This window comes from Thamnophis elegans, chromosome Z (genome assembly GCF_009769535.1).
Source record: "Thamnophis elegans isolate rThaEle1 chromosome Z, rThaEle1.pri, whole genome shotgun sequence".
Taxonomy (NCBI): domain Eukaryota; kingdom Metazoa; phylum Chordata; class Lepidosauria; order Squamata; family Colubridae; genus Thamnophis; species Thamnophis elegans.
The window spans coordinates 144,206,185-144,223,289 of record NC_045558.1 but is presented as its reverse complement, the minus strand read 5'-3'; the positions used below and the strand labels follow the sequence as shown (position 1 = coordinate 144,223,289).

At 59.6% G+C, this 17,105-nt stretch overlaps 1 protein-coding gene across 1 annotated transcript; it reads left to right on the top strand.

The window, feature by feature from the left end:
* Nucleotides 1-1,537: 1,537 nt before the first annotated feature.
* Nucleotides 1,538-4,482, top strand: NAT16 (N-acetyltransferase 16 (putative)). The gene is made up of 3 exons (XM_032236641.1): nt 1,538-1,723; nt 2,665-2,889; nt 3,934-4,482. Exons 1-3 carry the CDS (start codon nt 1,538-1,540, stop codon nt 4,480-4,482), a joined length of 960 nt encoding a protein of 319 aa, XP_032092532.1.
* The last annotated feature ends 12,623 nt before the right edge of the window (nt 4,483-17,105 follow it).

Sequence of the window (17,105 nt, the reverse complement as noted above, 5' to 3'; positions counted from 1 at the left end):
GCTCCCTGGCAGGTGCGCCATCGGCTCCAGGTTTTCGCTGCCCTTCTGCGCTTCCGCAGGTATTGGCCACCCTTCCCTGCATCGGCCTGTCGGCGTCGGCGGGTGTCGGGGGAGGCAGTTGCGGGCTGCCGGGGCGGGGGGGTCGGCGGGAGGCGCTGGCGCGGCCGGCGTCCCGCTCGCTTCTTTCAGCCGCCGGAGCCGAAGTGGAAGTTGGCTGCAGCCGGCAGTTCCTCCAACCGAGAAAGGCCTCGGCGGCGGGGATTGGGGGGCGGGGGGGGGCGAGTTGGCTTTCTCCTCGCCTCCCGTTCACTCTCCGGGGGCTTTCCGTGGAAAGGGAACGTCTCCCTCCGGCCCCAATCCCGTGGGGCTCGTTCCGCTGCCAAAGGCCGAGCAGAAGACTTGGCGTGGGAAGGAGGGGTGACTGAAGCAGTGCCTCGTCCGGGGGTCTCCTCGGCCCTCAGCTCCGCCCTGCAGGTTTCCCCAAGGAAGGGCGACGGCTGCTGCGTTCCCCCTTGGTGCCTTTTCTGTTTCTAAGGCTCATCACCTGACCGGCAGGAACGAGGCCGTTGGAGGGCCCCCCCCCCGCGCGCCCGTGTGTGTGTGTGTGTGTGTGTGTGTGTGTGTGAGAGAGAGAGAGAGAGAGAATGCAGGGAAATGGGAAAGAGGGAAGCAATGCCCCCCCCTGCCCACACCAATTTGGTCAGGCAAGAACTCTGGGGCAGTTTACTCGGGGAACTCAACCTGGGCTGAGGGAGGTGAGGCTGGATTTCCATTCCAGTCTTAAGAGGGTTTTCACTGAGGGGCTCCAGGAGAAAATGGTGGCAAAATAGGAGGGCAGAGGTCGCGTCAAGGGCATTGGGCTGAAGGCCTCTGCCGGCCTCTGGGGTGGGAAGGGAGGACTTTGGTTGCATCCATCTTTGGTCAAGCCGTGCCTTCCAGCCCACCAGGTGGGTCTCTTGGTTCCACGTTGGCATTTTGTTCAGCAGCCTCCAGGCAGGGAGGGCTTCCGTGGGCGCCTCTGAAAGCCGTTGGTTCTTGCTCTCCCTTTGAGAGGGTGGCTGCAACAAAAATACTTTTTGCTTAAGCTTTGAATGTGAGAAAGTCCCTGGATCTGACTGGATGTAAGGATGGATCTGCAGGCTTCCTCAAGATCCCAGGCTGCCTTTTCCCCAAGGCACAACCTGTGTGGTGATGACGTGTCTCCCTCCCCACCTGGTCGTAGGGGGCCAAGCGGGACTTCTGCTGAAACCTACGGGAAACAGGAAGGACCAGCCAGACAGAGACGAGCAAATGACTGGCCGGGGATCCTGGAACCACCTTCTCTTGCTGGGCCTACGCCCACCCCCAGTTCCTCTTCTCCCCACCCACCCTCATTTTCCATCCCACCCAAGGGAGGCTGTCACCAGCCTGTGTGCCCTGCACCCTACTGGAGGCCGGATGTGCCGCTCGGGGAGGGCTGGGGGACCCCCCTCCATGGCCCTTCCGGGGTCCTTGACGGAAATCTGTGTCCCTGCAGCCGCCGCTGTCTGTGCGAGCCATGAAGTTGGAAAGTTCAGCCGACTCGCAGCTGGAATTCGCCATCGCCACAGAAAGAGATTTTGAGGAGATCCTCGCCATCTCCAAGGGGATCTACGGAGGCCTCGACTACCTCCCAAGCCGCTATCATGCCTGGATCCATGAGCCGAATCGCACCGTTGTGCTGGTCAAGAAGAACGGCGTGGTGGTAAGGGCCCATGCCAAGCTGTGCTGGCTCTTCTCCAGCCTTCCCGAGTGGAAGGGTAGCCGGGCAGCCAGCCCCTTTGCCACGGGTGGGTGGTGGGTGGTGGGTGGGGAAGAGGCTGGTGGGGAGCAACGTGGTTCACTGGAAGGAAGGCCCTTGGCCCCTTTCCCAGAGAGGAGGACATGGGGCCTTTGCCTGCCCAAGGGGGTGGTCCCGGGATTTCCAGCCCCCCAGCCTTCAAGGGCCACTGCTGCATCTTTCTGCCTTCAAGAGAGGCCCAGAGTCCAGACAGGCGACCTGGCCTTACAAGGGCAACTGACCAAATGGGGAAGCAGCCCCTGAGCCAAAGGGGGGGGCAGGGCCTTGCCCGTCCTTGTGCCCGCATCCTGTGTCAAACAATGGTCCCAATTACAGCTTATAAACACACGTGGCCACAGAGGCATTTGGCTGGGGGCCAGATCGGGCTAGCTGTGCCCTCCCTCCCTTTTTGTGTTCTTCACAATGGAAGAAGAGCCACTCCTGGAGCAGAAAATGCTTCCTGGGGGGCCTTTCGCTTTGCTGAATATGCCACGCTTGGTGAAACACCCCCCTCCCGCAACCGAAGCCTTCGGGAAGGAACACTCAGGCCATGGCAGGGACTCCCCAGGCCCCCTCCCTTCATGAGCTGGAGGAGGAGGAGCCTGAAGAGAAGCCCCTCCCCCTCCCCTTCAGCAGCTGCCTGTTCACTGGATGGCTCCCGTGGGCGTCAGGTGAGGCTCTGGTCCCCACCAAGGAACCTGCGGGAGGGGGCTTCCTTGGAGGAGTGCAGTGGGGCTGGTGGAGTTTGGATCCTCAGTGGCCCCATGTCATGTGGGGCCAGGACCCCCCCTCCAGCGCTTGCTCCACCTATCGGACCCCTTGGGAGTTAACTCCCGCTCCCCCCCACCCCGCTGTCCCCCTCCCAGATAGGCCTCCAGTCTGTCTACATCATTGATGCGGGGGAGACTGCCCTGGTGGAGGGGCTGCGCGTGGCACCCTGGGAGCGTGGCAAAGGTGTGGCCGGGGTCTTGCAGCGGTTCTGCTCTGCCATGGTGAAGGAGAAGCATCCAGAAGTCAAAGTGTCCCGCCTGACCCGGGACGACAAGCTGGGCCCCAAAGACTTGAGGAAGTATCGCATCATTGCAAAACAGGTGAATGGGCTCTGGGACCACCTGGCCCTCCTGGGGGGGGGCAGGACCAGGTAGACCAAGGGGCTGTGTTCCTGGACCAGCTGGGCCTCTCTCCGGGAGAGAGGCCGATGGCAGCCTGGCAAGCTAAGGCCAAGGACTCCGCCCTTCAGCCCAGGCTGGGGGCACTGCCAGGGCCACGGGATGCATGCCTGGGCCTGCCGCCTGATGCTCTTTGGGGAGGAGGCTGAGGTCTCTGTTGGGCCCCAGGCGAGGAGGAGACCCCTGGAGCAAAAGGGCCTCCGCCCAAGGAGAGGTCGGCCGAATTCCTGTGGATGAGTCCCATCCTGGCTCCTTCTGGACCAGAGATTCCAAAACAAGGGCAGCCTCTTGGCCTTGGGGTGCAGGGGGGAGGGGAGGCCATCAGGGGGAGGGACAGCGCCTGCTGCTGCAGGAGCAACGGCAGTTCCCTTGAGACTTTCCTCAAAATGGGCACAATCCCCCTAAAACCCTTTGGCCGCATCCTAGAAGCAGGGGATTCAGTTCCTCAGCCCAAGACCCTTCCCAGGCGCAGGAGGGAGGGGCACAGCTGCTGGCCAAGCCCACCTCCATGGCCGCCCGGCTTCTCAGTCGCCCCTCCTGCCAGGAAGCTCCTTCCTTGTGGCTGGGCCCATGTCTCTTCGCCCCCTTCTTCCCATTCCTCTAGTAAAGGCCCCCAACACCCATTTGGGGCCAATCCACTGGCTGCCCAGGAAGCCCTCCCCACCCAGTTGCCTTCCCTGCAGACCTGGCTTCCAGGAAAAGCCCCTCCCGTCCCCTCCAACCCCCCCCCACCCGTGCCATTTCTAAGCTGCCTGGAGGCACAGAAGCAAATGGGGGTCCGGCCAAAGCAGAAGTGCCTGGGGAAAGGGGGTCCCCGTGTGTCTGGACTCCCCTGTGGCCCGAGGAAGCAGGGCCGACCCCAGGGGCCTCCCCGGGCAGGATGCCAGCACCAGGGAAGGGCCGCCTACCAGAGATGCCCCCGGCAGCCAATGGCTCTTCCCTTGAAAAACCCTCCTGCCCTTCCAGGGGATCCTCCTGGTGCGCTTCCAGGCCCCGGAGGTGCTCTCTCGCTTGGACGCTGCGGTGCTGGCCGAGGGGGGCTTCAGCCCTGAGCCTTCGGAGCTGCTCCTGGAGAAGGAGGTGCCGGAGGTCGTGCTGAAGGAGGCTTTCCGGAGCGAAGTCCTGCCGAACCAGACCATCATCCAGGACTGGCAGCCCTTCAAGGCCACCCGGAGCAACCTCGGGGTCCTGCAGAAGAAGAGCCTCCGCTGGGTGGTCGACCAGAAGGCCCGCCCGACCGTGGCCACCCTGAGCACCCAGCCCTTCTCCATCCCTCTGGGCAAGGACTGGCACTACCTGAACATTGACGCCTTTGGCCGCAACCCGGCCCACCTGAAGAGCCAGCTGGTCCACCACCTGCGCCTCCAGGTGCCCACCCTGCGGGGCGGCGTCATGTGCCAGCTGTTCCTGGAGCCCCAGCTGTGGCTGGAGATGGCCGCCTTCTGCCAGGAGGCCCTGGGCCTGGAGCTGGCGAAGGACTACACTGAGCAGTACCTGCTGGAGGCCGACATCTGAAGGGCAGAGGGCCCGCTCCCTTCCCGAGCCCGCTTTGTCCGCCGTGGGCCTCCCCTGCCTTTCCGACAAGCCCAATCCGTCCTCTCAGGTGGGCCACACAGGCCATCCGGGCAGAGGAGAGGCAGCCCCAGCAGACTCCCCCCGGCCACCCCCGTTGGCTCCGGCGCCAGGGACTACAGCCACAGCCCTTCCCTAGGGAGCAGCCCGTGGGAAGGGGAGGGCGGGTGGCCTCTTCAGAGGGCTGGGCCCCAAATTGTGTCCTGGGCACTAAAGCCCCACCGGCCTAGAAGATGCTCTCCCTCCCTCCCTCCCCCCCCTCCCTCCCTCTGCTCAGTACTGTGGAGAGTCTTCCCCCCTGGCGGCTCTTACTCACATTTATTACATTTATACCCCACCTCTGCCCCACAGGAGCCTTGGCATCTTGACAGGCATCCAGACACAGTGAAAATGTCAGTCCAGTTAAAACAACACCCGAGTGCACCTCTGTCCTCCACACTCCAGGAGGGGCAGCAGCCGGAGTTCCCCATCCAGTGGGAGGCCATTCTGCAGGGGCAGCATGGAAAAAGCAGTGACCCCACCACCACACACACACACACACACACACGCCCTGGTCCTCCAAGTGGGGAGGAGCGTTGCCCTCCCAGCGAGCTTGAAAGGAAGGGCTGATTCTAGGGGACAAAGGGGCTGGGCCCATGGAGGTGCCCCTGGGAGCCAAGGCCCTGGGCATAATGGGCTCCCGTCAGTCAGAGCTAGATAATCGGTAGCCCTTTGCATGTGGGGCCAGCTGAGGTTCCTTTCCCGCTCTTAACAGTAGACCCGTCAACGGTGTTGGGAGCCAAGAGTCCCTGTGGCCCCACGCAGCCCCCAGCTTGGCATTGGCCAAGCTTTCCACCTGTGGTTCGCAGGAGGAGGACCGCTCGGCCGTAGGTCCTCTACCAAGAGCTGCTCCCGCTGCAGGCGGGGGGGGGGCCCTCTGAGAGAGCGCCCCACCACTTCCTGAGAGGGAGCCCGCCAGAAGAATAAATCCCTGATGGTCGGCAAGTGGAGGGGAGCCGTGGGGGGATGTGGGTGGTGGTGCTGGCCCCGCATTGTGCCACAGCGCCAGCAAGGAGCCCTTGCAGTAGGATTAGCCCCTCCCCCTTAAGCAAGACTGCTGGAGTGGAGAGCAGCCCACAGGGGGCCACGGACGAGGAGGAAAAGCGCTTGGCTTCTCTGAATGCCACCCTGCAGGGCTGCGACCATCCATCCCCCTCTTGCCCTTCTCTTCCGTGAGTGGCCTCTGCAGAGACCCAGGAGCTGCCCAGGGTTGGCCAGGGGCCGTTCAGGATCAGTTGGGCCAAGGGGCTGAGGTGCTGCTTGTGGCCACTGGGGGATGAGGCCCTTGGTGGTCTTCCCTGCCGGGTGGTTGAAAAACAAGAAGCACCTGGGGCTCACCACCCAGATGGTGGCACGATGCAGAGGTGGATGGCCTCAGGGGATAGTGTGGGCATGAGGAAGGGGCGATGGGCCTTGTCCAGGTCACGGTTGCTCCAGGTGAAAGGGCCGATGGGCGTCAGGGCTGAGAGACTACCCGAAGGAAGCCATCAACTCCTGGACTCTAGTAGACCCAGACCAGCCTGTCCCCAAAACCAAAGGCCGAAACCTCAACTGCCAGTTTCCCCCCTAAGTACAGGGGCTAGGAAGGCAGCCAGGGGGCACAACGGCCCACTCTAACACAACGTCTCACACTCACAGCCCCCATCCCTTTGGCCTGGGTTACACAAAATGCCCAGGTACAGCCACCCTCCCTCTAAGCACAGCTTATGTTGTAAGCTGCCCTGAGTCCCCCTAGGGAAAAGGGCGGCCTATAAATAAATTTAAACTAAACTAAACAGCAGTCCCACCGTTGGAGCACACCCCCAAGGCCGGCCCTTTGTCCACCACAGCGGGCAGCAGAGCAGCAGCCCAAGGCTACATCCAGGTTGAGGGTGCAACCCCAAAGGAAACAGCTGCTTCTGCTGCCCCCCCCCCCAGGGACACAGCTGCTTCTGCTGCCCTCCCTGGCAACAGCCACATGGCTGCGGCGAGGGAGCCTGGCAACGGGGCTGACGTAGTCGGTGCTCCTGGCAACAGTCAATGTGGCCATGTGAGGAGGGAGGGAGGGAGGGTGGCACAAGGTCGCCATGTCCTATCGCTGGGCCTCCTGCCCAGTTTTCCCGAGCATCATGTTCAACGTGAGCCTTGTGCAGCGTCAGGAGAAGCCTCTTGATGCAAATTCTTTCACTTCCACCTGGGCTTTGCCCCTCCCTCCCCCAGCCTGCCTCCCCCAGCAGCCTTCTTCCCATCCTTGCCCCTTAGTCCGACCTCTGGGGATGCGGAGGGGGCATTGGCACCCCCCTCCCTCATAGCTCAGGAGCCCCCCTCGTTCATTCTTCGGAGAGCCCTCCGGAGGCCATTTATGGGGGGTGGGGGCTTCAAGCACAGCTGCAGCCTCTCTGTCTAATTCTCTGGGGTGGCCTATTCGGGGCCTGCCCCATAGGGCCAGTTCTCTTCCAGAGGTGGGGTGGGGCAGCCAGGTGGCAGGGCTGGAAATTCGGCTGGGGACAAAAGGGAAGCAGACGCAGGCGGCCTGTGAAGTAGATTTGCAGACCTTCTGGGCCCTGCGAATGTCTCCTTTGGCTTCCCTTAGGACAGACAATGGGGCAAAAGAGGGGGGGGGGTCCTACAGTGGCCGGAAGCTCCACCCCCAAATGCCTCATCGGGAGGAAAGGGGCTGCGGCCTCTTTTGAGGGATTCTGCAGAAAAGGCAGAAGAAACACCTGAACACCTGAGGAGAAGGGAGATACGGCCCAGTCTGGTTGCCCTGCTGGTTTCTGCCAGCCCCCCCCTCCCCAATTCCCAATTTCTCTCCTGTTCTTTAAGCCTCCTTTGGAAGCCTTGGTTCCACACCTACTGCAGCTTCCCTCCTCTTCCTCCTCCTCTTCTCTCTTCTTCTCTTCTTCTCTTCCTCCTCCTTCTTCCTCTTCTTCTTCTCCCTCTCCTCCTCCTCCTCCTCCTCCTCTGGCTGGTTGCTTTGGGACCCTCCTGGCTTCCTTTCCCGGTCTCACAGGAGGAGGGGCCCCCTCCCTCACCCCTTCTGCTTCTCCTGGTGCACTACAGTAACGGTGGGCAGAAGCTTTTATAAATCAGGACTTCAATTTATTTATTAGTATCCTGCCTGGATTATCTTTTATAAATAGCCCAGAGCAGAAAACACACACACAGTGCTCCTTCCTCCTCCTTTGTCCCCACAGCAATCGTGGAGGCCCTGCGAGGCGGGTTGGGCTGAGAGGAAGGGACCGGCCCTGCCTCCCTGCTTCCCTTCAGGTCTGCAGCCTCCTCGTTTCTTCCCTCGTTCCCTGCAACCAGCCGCCAACTCCCTGCCCCTCGGCCTTTGCTACCCTCCGTCTTCCCCCCCCCCCTTTGGCGCCTTTCGTGAGCCTTCTGCCAAAGCCAACTAGTGCGTCTCTTTGTGCTAGTTTTTCATGTGCGTCTGATTCACAAGTATTTGTTCAGCTTGGATGCAGCTGCCCTTTGACCTTCTCAATCCACGTGTCTCAACGTAACCAGCAGGGCAGATCATTCAGGTTCTCTGGCCACCACACACATTCGCATCTGGAACATCTGCCTCGGGATTAATGGGTATCCTTTCTGGGGGAGTTTCAAGGGAGACGGGGGTGTCCCCTGTTCCTGCCTGGCAGGGTGGCCCACGGTCCCCCCCGGTTCCAATCTGCCCTTCTGCGGCTCCGTGCCCTCCATGCCCAAAGCTCCGGGCCCACCCGCACCCCCAGTTGATGCCCCCTCAATCCTCTCCACAGCGGTTCCTCCCACAGAGACCGTATCAGTGTATTTACGTTCAGAAGAGAACCAACTTCTCCTTGGCTTCCATTGCCCGCCCATTCCCAAAACATTTGCTTGGTGAACTGTTTATTCTCAGACGTTTATTCTCCGCCAGTCCTCAAAATGCGGCTTCGTTTACGTTCACTCTTGTTACCTTTTGCACTTGGTAAAAGAACCGGAAGTGTCCCACACAGTTCCAGCCTTTGCAGATACGTTGACCCAGCTGTGCAGCCAAAAGCAACCCGTCTCCCGATTTTAACATTTCTCCAGTTACGCTGCAGGCTTCACCCTTCTCAATATTCTCACAGTATTTAGGTTTTTGTTTTCATGACTCCTTTTCTGGAAGCTAACATTAATCCTATTAAAAATACTGAATGCCAGCTGTTTGTTTGTTTATCTGTTTGAGTAACATTAATCCACTCTTTCCTTTGCTAACCTCTGAAATACTCCTTCCAGCAAACTTCCTTACTTTGGTTTTATTCCAAATTTCATCACCTTGATTTTCATCCACAGCTTTGTAAGGCTCCTTATTCAGCCCCCCCCCCCCCCCATGCACTCCCTTCCAAATGGGTGCAACTTTTATTCCTGACTGCCTCCACTTCTTCTGCCTCACAGGTTCCTCACTGTTTCTGGCGGCCTCCTCTGCCCCCTCTGCCCCCTCTGCACATGGGGCGGCCCTTCTCTCCTCCTCACTTTCTGTAGCAACCCTTTCGGTCAGGGAATTTGTGCTCATCCTCGGCCTCCTCCCCCACTGGCATCCAACTCCATGCTATTCTGGGCCCTTCCACTCCTCCCCTTATATTTCAAGCGTCTTCTATTGTTGCCGTGTGCAGCTTCCCCCTGGTAAACCGAGGGTGACAAGCAGCGATACAAACCGTTCCGTGACCAAGAGGGCCCCATCCTGAACTTGGGCCTGCCAAAATGAGACCCAACTGAGGGAGGTTTCCCAAATCCCTCGAAGGATTGGTCAAGCGCCTCCCTTCAACTGTAATGTTGGCAGAAAAATTGGAAGCCAGGCAGTTTAATTGCTGGGTGCTTGGAAATGCTCCCCTCCAACTTGCCTCCCTCGTTTTGCACCCAGGGCAGTTTTTGAAAGGGAAATGGGGAAGCTAGCATCGAACGGGCTTGTTAGTCTCTTCCCAGATAAACCCCAAAGTGAAGACGGGGCTGAGAGGCCTGAGCCAGGAGTCCAACTGAAAGAAAATATCTGCTTTTTCTCTTCCTCCCCACTTTCTCCCCATAGCAGCCTGGTGAGAGGCTGAGGGCCACCCAAGCTCTTCCTGGGGAAGAGCTCCCCCTCCCCTATCACCTTCCAGGGCTTGGAGAAGATGCCCTCATCTGTCACTCCAACCAGCAAGCATTTTAAAAGGCCAGTTGTGGTTGAAGAAGTAACTGGCCAAAAAAACTGGGACTGTGCCGGGATAAGATACCGTAAGCCCATCAATGGAACTCTTTCCCAGCCTCTTTGTTTTTCTCTCAATCAATCAGTCAATCAATCGTGCCATCCCACCTCAGATCCTCCTTATTATACCCATGAGGTGCCACCCTACTCAGCCACTCTCTCTGCTGTCTTCCGTCTCCTGGGTGTTCTGCTTCACCCGATTCTGTACAGGAGGCTGCATATCCCCCTGCTGCCTCTGGCGCCGTAATAGACCCTCCAGAGGAATCCTCTCCCCATCCCCGTTCCAAGGAAACTCTTAAAGGAAATTGGGGAGAGTAAGGCTCTCGCAAGCAGGCAGCCAGCAGCTGTATAAATGCTGCCTGCCATCAGAACCTCTGCCAGCTCTCCGTTTCTGCCCCTTCATGGGCTGGGGAGATAGGCTGGGCTTCATTGGAACCAGCTGGACGTCCCCATCTGGCTGCCTTGGCTGGGCCAAACAGCCCCCCCCCTTTTTTATGGTCACAGAACATTTGGCTCCCTGACCAGAAACAGAGATTGCAGGCATCCCCCCCCCCCCCCGTTCTTCAGGCCACCCCAAATTCTCCCAGGCTTATGTGAGAAGCTGCAGAGCCTGGAAGCCTGAACCCTTGTTCAAGAAGTCTTCGTCAGCGTGTGTTTGTGTGTGTGTGTGGCTTCAGCAGGCAAGGCCTTGGCTGCAGGCCCTTGGACCAAGGCTAGGGTCTCCCCCCCCATCACCACCTTTGTGCTCAGTGGGCTGAAGGTGTTGCTCCTAGATAAGCCAAGGGAGAAGGAGGCCCCTCCTTTGGTCAAAGAGGTGTGCGTGTGTGTGCGTGTGCGTGCGCGTGCGTGTGTCCCCTGCTTTTCCCAGAATCCTTGCTAGCAGTGCAGCTCTCTGTCCCAGCTTCTTCCCACGGGTGGAGGGAGGACATTAAATCCTGCAAGACGGCAGCTCTTGTGAGACAGGCCAAGGGGCCATAAGGGCAGCCCTGCCCCAGCAGAATTGGGACTGACCAACCCCCTGACTGGCTGCCGGAGCTTGTCTGCCAGCTCCCTGCCCCCTTTGAGGCTGCAGGAGGGGCACAGCTCAGTTCTTCCACCTGGAGTGAAACCTCTAAGAGCAGCAGCGCCCATTGCCCGCTTCTCACTGCCCCCTCCTCAGAAGGAAGGATGAAAAGACATGGGGGTGGGGTGGGTGCGTAGCTCCTGAGCTCCAGAACCTTCCAGGGGGAACTTTGGGGATGTTGGACAGACTCCCACCAGAGGACAGCAGGAGGTCAAACTCCATGGCTTCCTGTTAAACCGACATGGATTTGGGGGACTGGGAGGGGTGCCGTTTTTTTCCCCCTTGGGCCTCCATTGCATTATCTCTCCCAACACAAAGTTCTCTCCAGAAAGCAGGGCCAGGGGCTGGAGCTCCAATCTCCCTCCTTCCTGGTTCAGAAGCTCCTGGCTCAGTCTTGACCCCCAGGCCCCTCCCTCCCCTGATAAACTCCTCCTGGAACCCCCAGAAAGATGATCGAGAGGGTGGGGAAGTGGGAGGGAGAAAGGCTGTTTGGGGCAAGAAGGGCTGGGATGAACGCCACCCTCTTTGAAGGGAGGGCAAGGGATGCGATCGGGAGGGGATTCTGCCCAGTCAGGTGGAAGGGCCTACTTACCAAGAGGGGGGGGGCAGGCAGCGGTTTCCATAGGGGGGAATTCAAGGCAAATAAAGAGAAGCTCTTCCTTACCCTGCACCACCTGTGACCATGGAACTGGCTGTCTGGTGGTCTGGGTGGCCTTTAAGACAACTCGCTCAGAAGTGCTCCCCCTCCCTCCCTCCCCCCCTCCCTCCCTCCCTCCCTCCCTCGCTCCCTCCACCCGTTTCCAGAGCTGGGAAATTGTATTTAAGACCGGAGCTGATTTCCCGGTGTCCCCAGTGCTCCTTCTGTGTGGCAGTGATGGTTAACTTTTCCTGATGTGGCTAAGATATTGGGTAATTGGGGAAAGGGTGGGGTGAGGGAGGTGAGAGATGAGGCAGAAGAAGCTCGTATGCCTAACCCCTCAAAAGACCCCTCAAAAGGCCGAGAAGACAAACTGGATTCCCACTGCCAAGGACCAAGATGGAAACTGGCCCAGCTTAACCAATGTACGACTAGATCCCTTAACTGATCCGGCTGTCTTGGGAGCCCCAAAGGATCATGTTCAGACGGGAAAGGAATGGTCGTTCCCCGTAGTGACACCCCCCCCATCTGAGGATCCATAAAAGCCCTGGCAGAATCTTTGGGATCCACCCGCTCAATGATCCTTTTTGAAGAAGAAGCGTCGGGGCACCTGCCCCTCCTCTGCCCCCCGCCCCCCGCAGTTGCTTGGCTGTATCTCTATGCTGGACGCTCCTTTAAAGCCCCTCTCCGGCGATCTGTTGCACTAAATTTAGCACGGCGGGTCTTCGCCACGCTCTGCGAGCTCCATGACTCATTCTCTGCAGCCGTTTACTGCGTCAGCGGATCCGGGAGCGGGAGGAGGGGGAGGCGGGCGACCACGAATACGATGACCGGCGGCGGAGAGGGAGCGGCCACCAGCTACAACGCAGCCACACACCGGGATGGGTGGGGCGGAAGAGGGCCAGACCCACCCTGTGGCCTTCAGAGCAAAAAGCAGAGAGGCGGCCCTCCTTCACTGCCCCCCCCCCAAAGCCCCAGGGCCTCCTCTCTGGCAGAGGCGACATCTCAGTCCATTTCTGGGCCCAGGACAGGCGGTCTGGGAGGGGGGCTGCGTGCACGGGGAGGGGCGTGAGCTTCCAAGGGAGCGGAGGGGGGAGGAGGAGCGAAGGCGTCACTTGGGCATCTGCTTCGGCCTTTTGAGCGCTCTTCGAAACTTTGGGTCCTCTTTGCCGTTTCTCCGAGCCATCTCCTGTCCTGGCGCGCGCTCTCCAAGGGGGCACGCGCCCAAGACTGCCGGAAAAACATCTTCTCCTTTGCAAACCTTCATTATCCGTGACTCATCCCGCTTCCTCTTCCAGCCGCCGCCCCCACCCAGTACCTGCAGTGAGCTGAAAACGCGTTGCTGGGGGAGGGCGCCCCATACCTGCCTCCTTTGGGCTTGGAGCCAATCGCCCCCACTCCTTGCAGTGGGTTTTGTTTCTCCCTCCCGCCCCGAGTGGCGGAGGACGGGCGGCTGATAACAGCTGAGGCGCACAAGGCGGGTGGGGGCGGAGTGGGGGTGGGGTGGGCTTATGATTCACCACTTCCTAGAGGAGCAAAACAAGAACTGCCTGGTGCAATGGGGGGGGGGGGGGGGGAAACTGAGCCAACTTTTCCCTCTCGCTTCATCCGGTCTAAATGTCACCCTTATATACACCACTGCTACCTGCTCGCCACTTTCTCCCACCTTTTCGGCTTCGCGGCACTTGGCCGATCCTGGAAGCAACCTGGAAGCGAAGACCCCGAGGAAAAGGAGAGCAGGGGGGCTTCCAGGCGGCGCCAGAGAAAATGCGCGGCTGTTTCCACGAAGCCCTAGAGGGATTGCCTTTGGGGCGCGCCGATGCTCCGAGGTTGACGGTTGTGGCTCCTCGAGATATTGGAGCTGTGACCAAAAGTGGGGCCGCAGGAGCGAAGGGGGCGGGCGGCTCCCCAAGGAAAGGCCGGGCCGGGGGAAGCGCTCCGCAGGGCTCTAAGAGCAGAGCTGGGCCTTCCTCTGCCGGGGAGGGAGCGGAGCTCTCCGGGGTGCTGAAAGGAGGGAGAGGATGCGTCTTCCAGCCGCCAAGCCAGGCGCCCTTAGGCCGGCTCAGATGGGAGGCTTCTGGAAGCTCCCGAAACCCGGGAAGGAGCCCAGACCGAGGCTTGGTCCGAGAGGAGAGAGAGAGAGCCAGCGGCCAGCGGACCGAGATTGCCTATAAGGGAAGGAGTGGGCAGTGGTGGCTCTTATCAACTGGACACTGGATCCGAATCAGTGCCGTCCTTTTGGCGCAGAAAGCAGAACCGCTATAACCAAGGATGGGAATTAAAAGGGCTGTGGGCGCCCTGGAGACTTCGCTGTCCTACCCCAGGCCTAAGAGGTATCTCAGGACTAGGAAGCTCTCGATGAGACCCAGGACCTCCCCCACAGCATTATTAGCCAAGCCTCACCCTAACTCTATGACCAGCGCTGTTGTAAGGCACCCTGAGCCCTTCACTCTTCGCTCTCCCTCTGACATGCAAATTGGGGCCCCCGCCCCCCCACTGCTGTGAAATCCCGAGCTTGGCAGGGAGAGTGCTGGCAACATCAGACACCGGGTGGAGGAATGTCGAACTGCTAGCAGGCCTGGCCGTGAGCTCTTTGTGAGAAAGATCCCTGATGGAGCCCATTCTCCACAGCTGCCAGACTCACCAGGACATATTTGGTCACCTTCACACACACACACACACACACAAACACACACACACACACACCAGTCTCACCCTCCTGTCAGCCCAGATGGCTGAGAGCAGCAAGCAAGCACAAACAGGGTGAGGGGGCTTTTGCTAGGGGCGGGCGTTGGGCCAGGGGCTCTCCTCCACTGCCTCCCCCACTTCTTCTGCACTCCTGCTGGGGGTTTAAAACAGGGCATAAACCTACTGGCAGAATAAGCTGCTGGTGCCCGGATGCCCGAGGAGTCCTGGATCCAAGCTGGCAGTGAGCCATTCCCGGGCTCTTTGTTTATTCATTCAATTTCTGTAGCCACCCATCTCAATCAGTGACTCTGGGCAGCTGACAATTCAAGAAATGTATTACAATTAAAACACTAAAGCGTTTTAAAACAAACAAAAACAATGGAAGCCCCCCCTCCCCCCCCACCAATGATAACTAAGCAGCCAATGTACTTGGCCAGCTAGAAAGAAAGGAAACGGGGCCCTTGATGCGTCCAGCAGGGAAGAATCAGGAACACAGCTGGGTCTCCAGGGTCTTATGAAGGGCTAACAGGGTTGGGGCAGAATAACAACGTTGGAAGGGACCTTGGAGGTCTTCTAGTCCAGCCCCCTGCTCAAGCAGGAAACCCCCCCTCATTTCTAATCTCCGAAGGGAAGGTGTTCCACAGAGCAGGGACCCATGCAGGGAAAGCCCCTCTTACAGAAGCCTACAGCTAACAGGGTGACCCCGGGGTCAACTCGCACCCCCCTCTCCTTTACTTCCAGTGGTTCTCTATTCCCTTCGCTTGATTGCAGGGCCTTCCCTTGCCCGTCTTCTAGTTCTAGTAGTCATTCATCAGCCCCCACAGGCTGCCTCGTGGCATGCTAGCCCTTGCCCTGAGCTCACCTGGCAGAAGGGGCCAGTCCTCTGCTTGCCTGACACCTGCCAGCAGACACACCCCAGAGAGGCGGCCTCTGGACACCAGAGCATTGGTTCTCTGCCTGCGTTCCCCCAGGAAGGACACTTATGGCTGCAGCCAGCCTCCACTTGGACATCTGCCCTGCCCCCCCCTGCCCCCCCCCGTGCTACACAGCCACTCCTAAGAAGAAAGACTGATTGCTGGTTTGTCATCTCCCCAGTTGCTTGGCTCCTCCACAGTCTCCTTGTGAGTCACACCTCCCCCGTACAGCAGCACCACCGCTCAGGCCCACCAGCAGCAACAGTCATCTGGTGCCCAGGCTGAAAGGGGTGGGGGTGGGGCGAGCATCAGCCCTCTTGAAACAGGCGAGTCCAGTAAGGCTCCAGGGGCCCATCAGCACCAACGCCTGCCTACTTCTTCAGCAAGTAGGCAACGCTCATATCAAGGATGTCATTAGTCAGAGGCCTCCAAATGTCCTCCAGGGACGTTAGACCTCACTTCCCTTGGGCAGAGATGGGGAGATGGGAGGGGCCTTTCCTTGCCAGCCCCCAGCAGCAGCTCCAGGATCTGGGGCACGAGAACTGCTGTGGGTCAGAAGCCTGGTCCACATCGGATGATAACTTCAGAAGGGCCCAGAAAGCCCCACAGCCAAAGCCTGCTGTCTGCAGGGTCCGGCGGATGCTGGGGATAGGCCGTATCTCATCCAGTCCCAGGCTCCCATCTTCCTTCAGGGACCCCCCCCCGATGCAAAGGCCCCCTCAGGCAGCCCCACTTAGCCCATGGGGGGGGGGGTGGCTGAAAGAAGCCCTCCACAAACCCTTCCCAGCCCCAGATATTGAGAGTTACTGGTTGGAAAAGAGGCTGGAGCCCTTCTCGGCTGGCCTTGGGGACCCCACCACAGCCAGGCCCAGTAAGAGAAGTATATCCAACCCCAACGCCAGAAGGGTGTGGAGGAAGAGAAGTGGAAGGAAGGGGGCCAAATTGATGTGAAAAGTACAGGGTGTGTGTGTGGGGGGGTCGTCAGATGAAAGCAGGGGAGGGGTCTTTGGCACAGGAGGGAAAGGAGGTCTTCAAGCGGGCAGGTTGGCTTTGCAAGCAGGAGTGGGGCCAAGAGCCAGAAGGACGTTCTGGCCACAGAAGAAGGGTGTGTGTGGGTGGGCCCCGTGTCTAAGGGAAGTGGCAAGTGCTGGGCAAGGCCCTGCTGCCCACTCTCTTTCTTGGGCCTGTTTTAAAAGACGGGGGGGGGGAGAAATGCACACTGCTTCATGCAGTTGCTACCCAATCCCACCCCACCCTGCTTAAGACTTGGGGTGGGGGTGGAAGACCACTCTTGTACACCACTTGGGAAAATGTTCTGTTGAAAGCTGCAGGTCCACCATGGCAAGCAATGCCGCGTGGCCTTCCTGGCCGCCTCCCCATATCCACGGTGGTGTTTGAGGGCCACTAGGTAATATGGGGAGCAGAAGCCATAAGACATCAATGACTGCCAATCATGCCCCCCTCACCCCACCATCTGCCCGCCCCAGTGCATCCCTTCTCCCACACTTCTTCCTCAGTAAGGGCTGGGGTCTCACTCCCCATTGGCGTTGGTGGGTTTCTCGGGTGCAGCAGAAAAGCTTTGTGCCAGGCAAAGGGAGTCCAGCCCTTTTGATTCATTCACACAATCGGTGCCTTCTGCTGCAGGAGTGACTCACTCTCCAGGCATCAATCTAAACTCTGACAGGCCGGAAATCCGGCATCAGCCCTGGGAGGGAGCAGCCCATTCACTCGGGGGAAGGATGGGGAAATGGCCACCGGGAGGATTCCCCCCCCCTGCGTGGCACTTAGGGGGATCAAGGCACAGAGCCGAAGCAGGTCCCCCTCCTTTTAGTCTCTGCCTCCCATGCCTACTGACTGCTGCCAGGGAGGGGTGGGTGAGGAAGAAGAGTGGGGATTAATGCCCCCCCCCCCCAGAGCTGCCACCACGGAGGGTGTGGCTGGGCACAGGAAAGACCGAGTTGGCCAAAAAGGCTACCTTGAGGGCGGAGCCACGCTTGCCTTAGGACTCCTTCAGTGGCCTGGAGGTTTTAGCCCCCCTGCCTCCTTCCTTGGCTTCCCCCA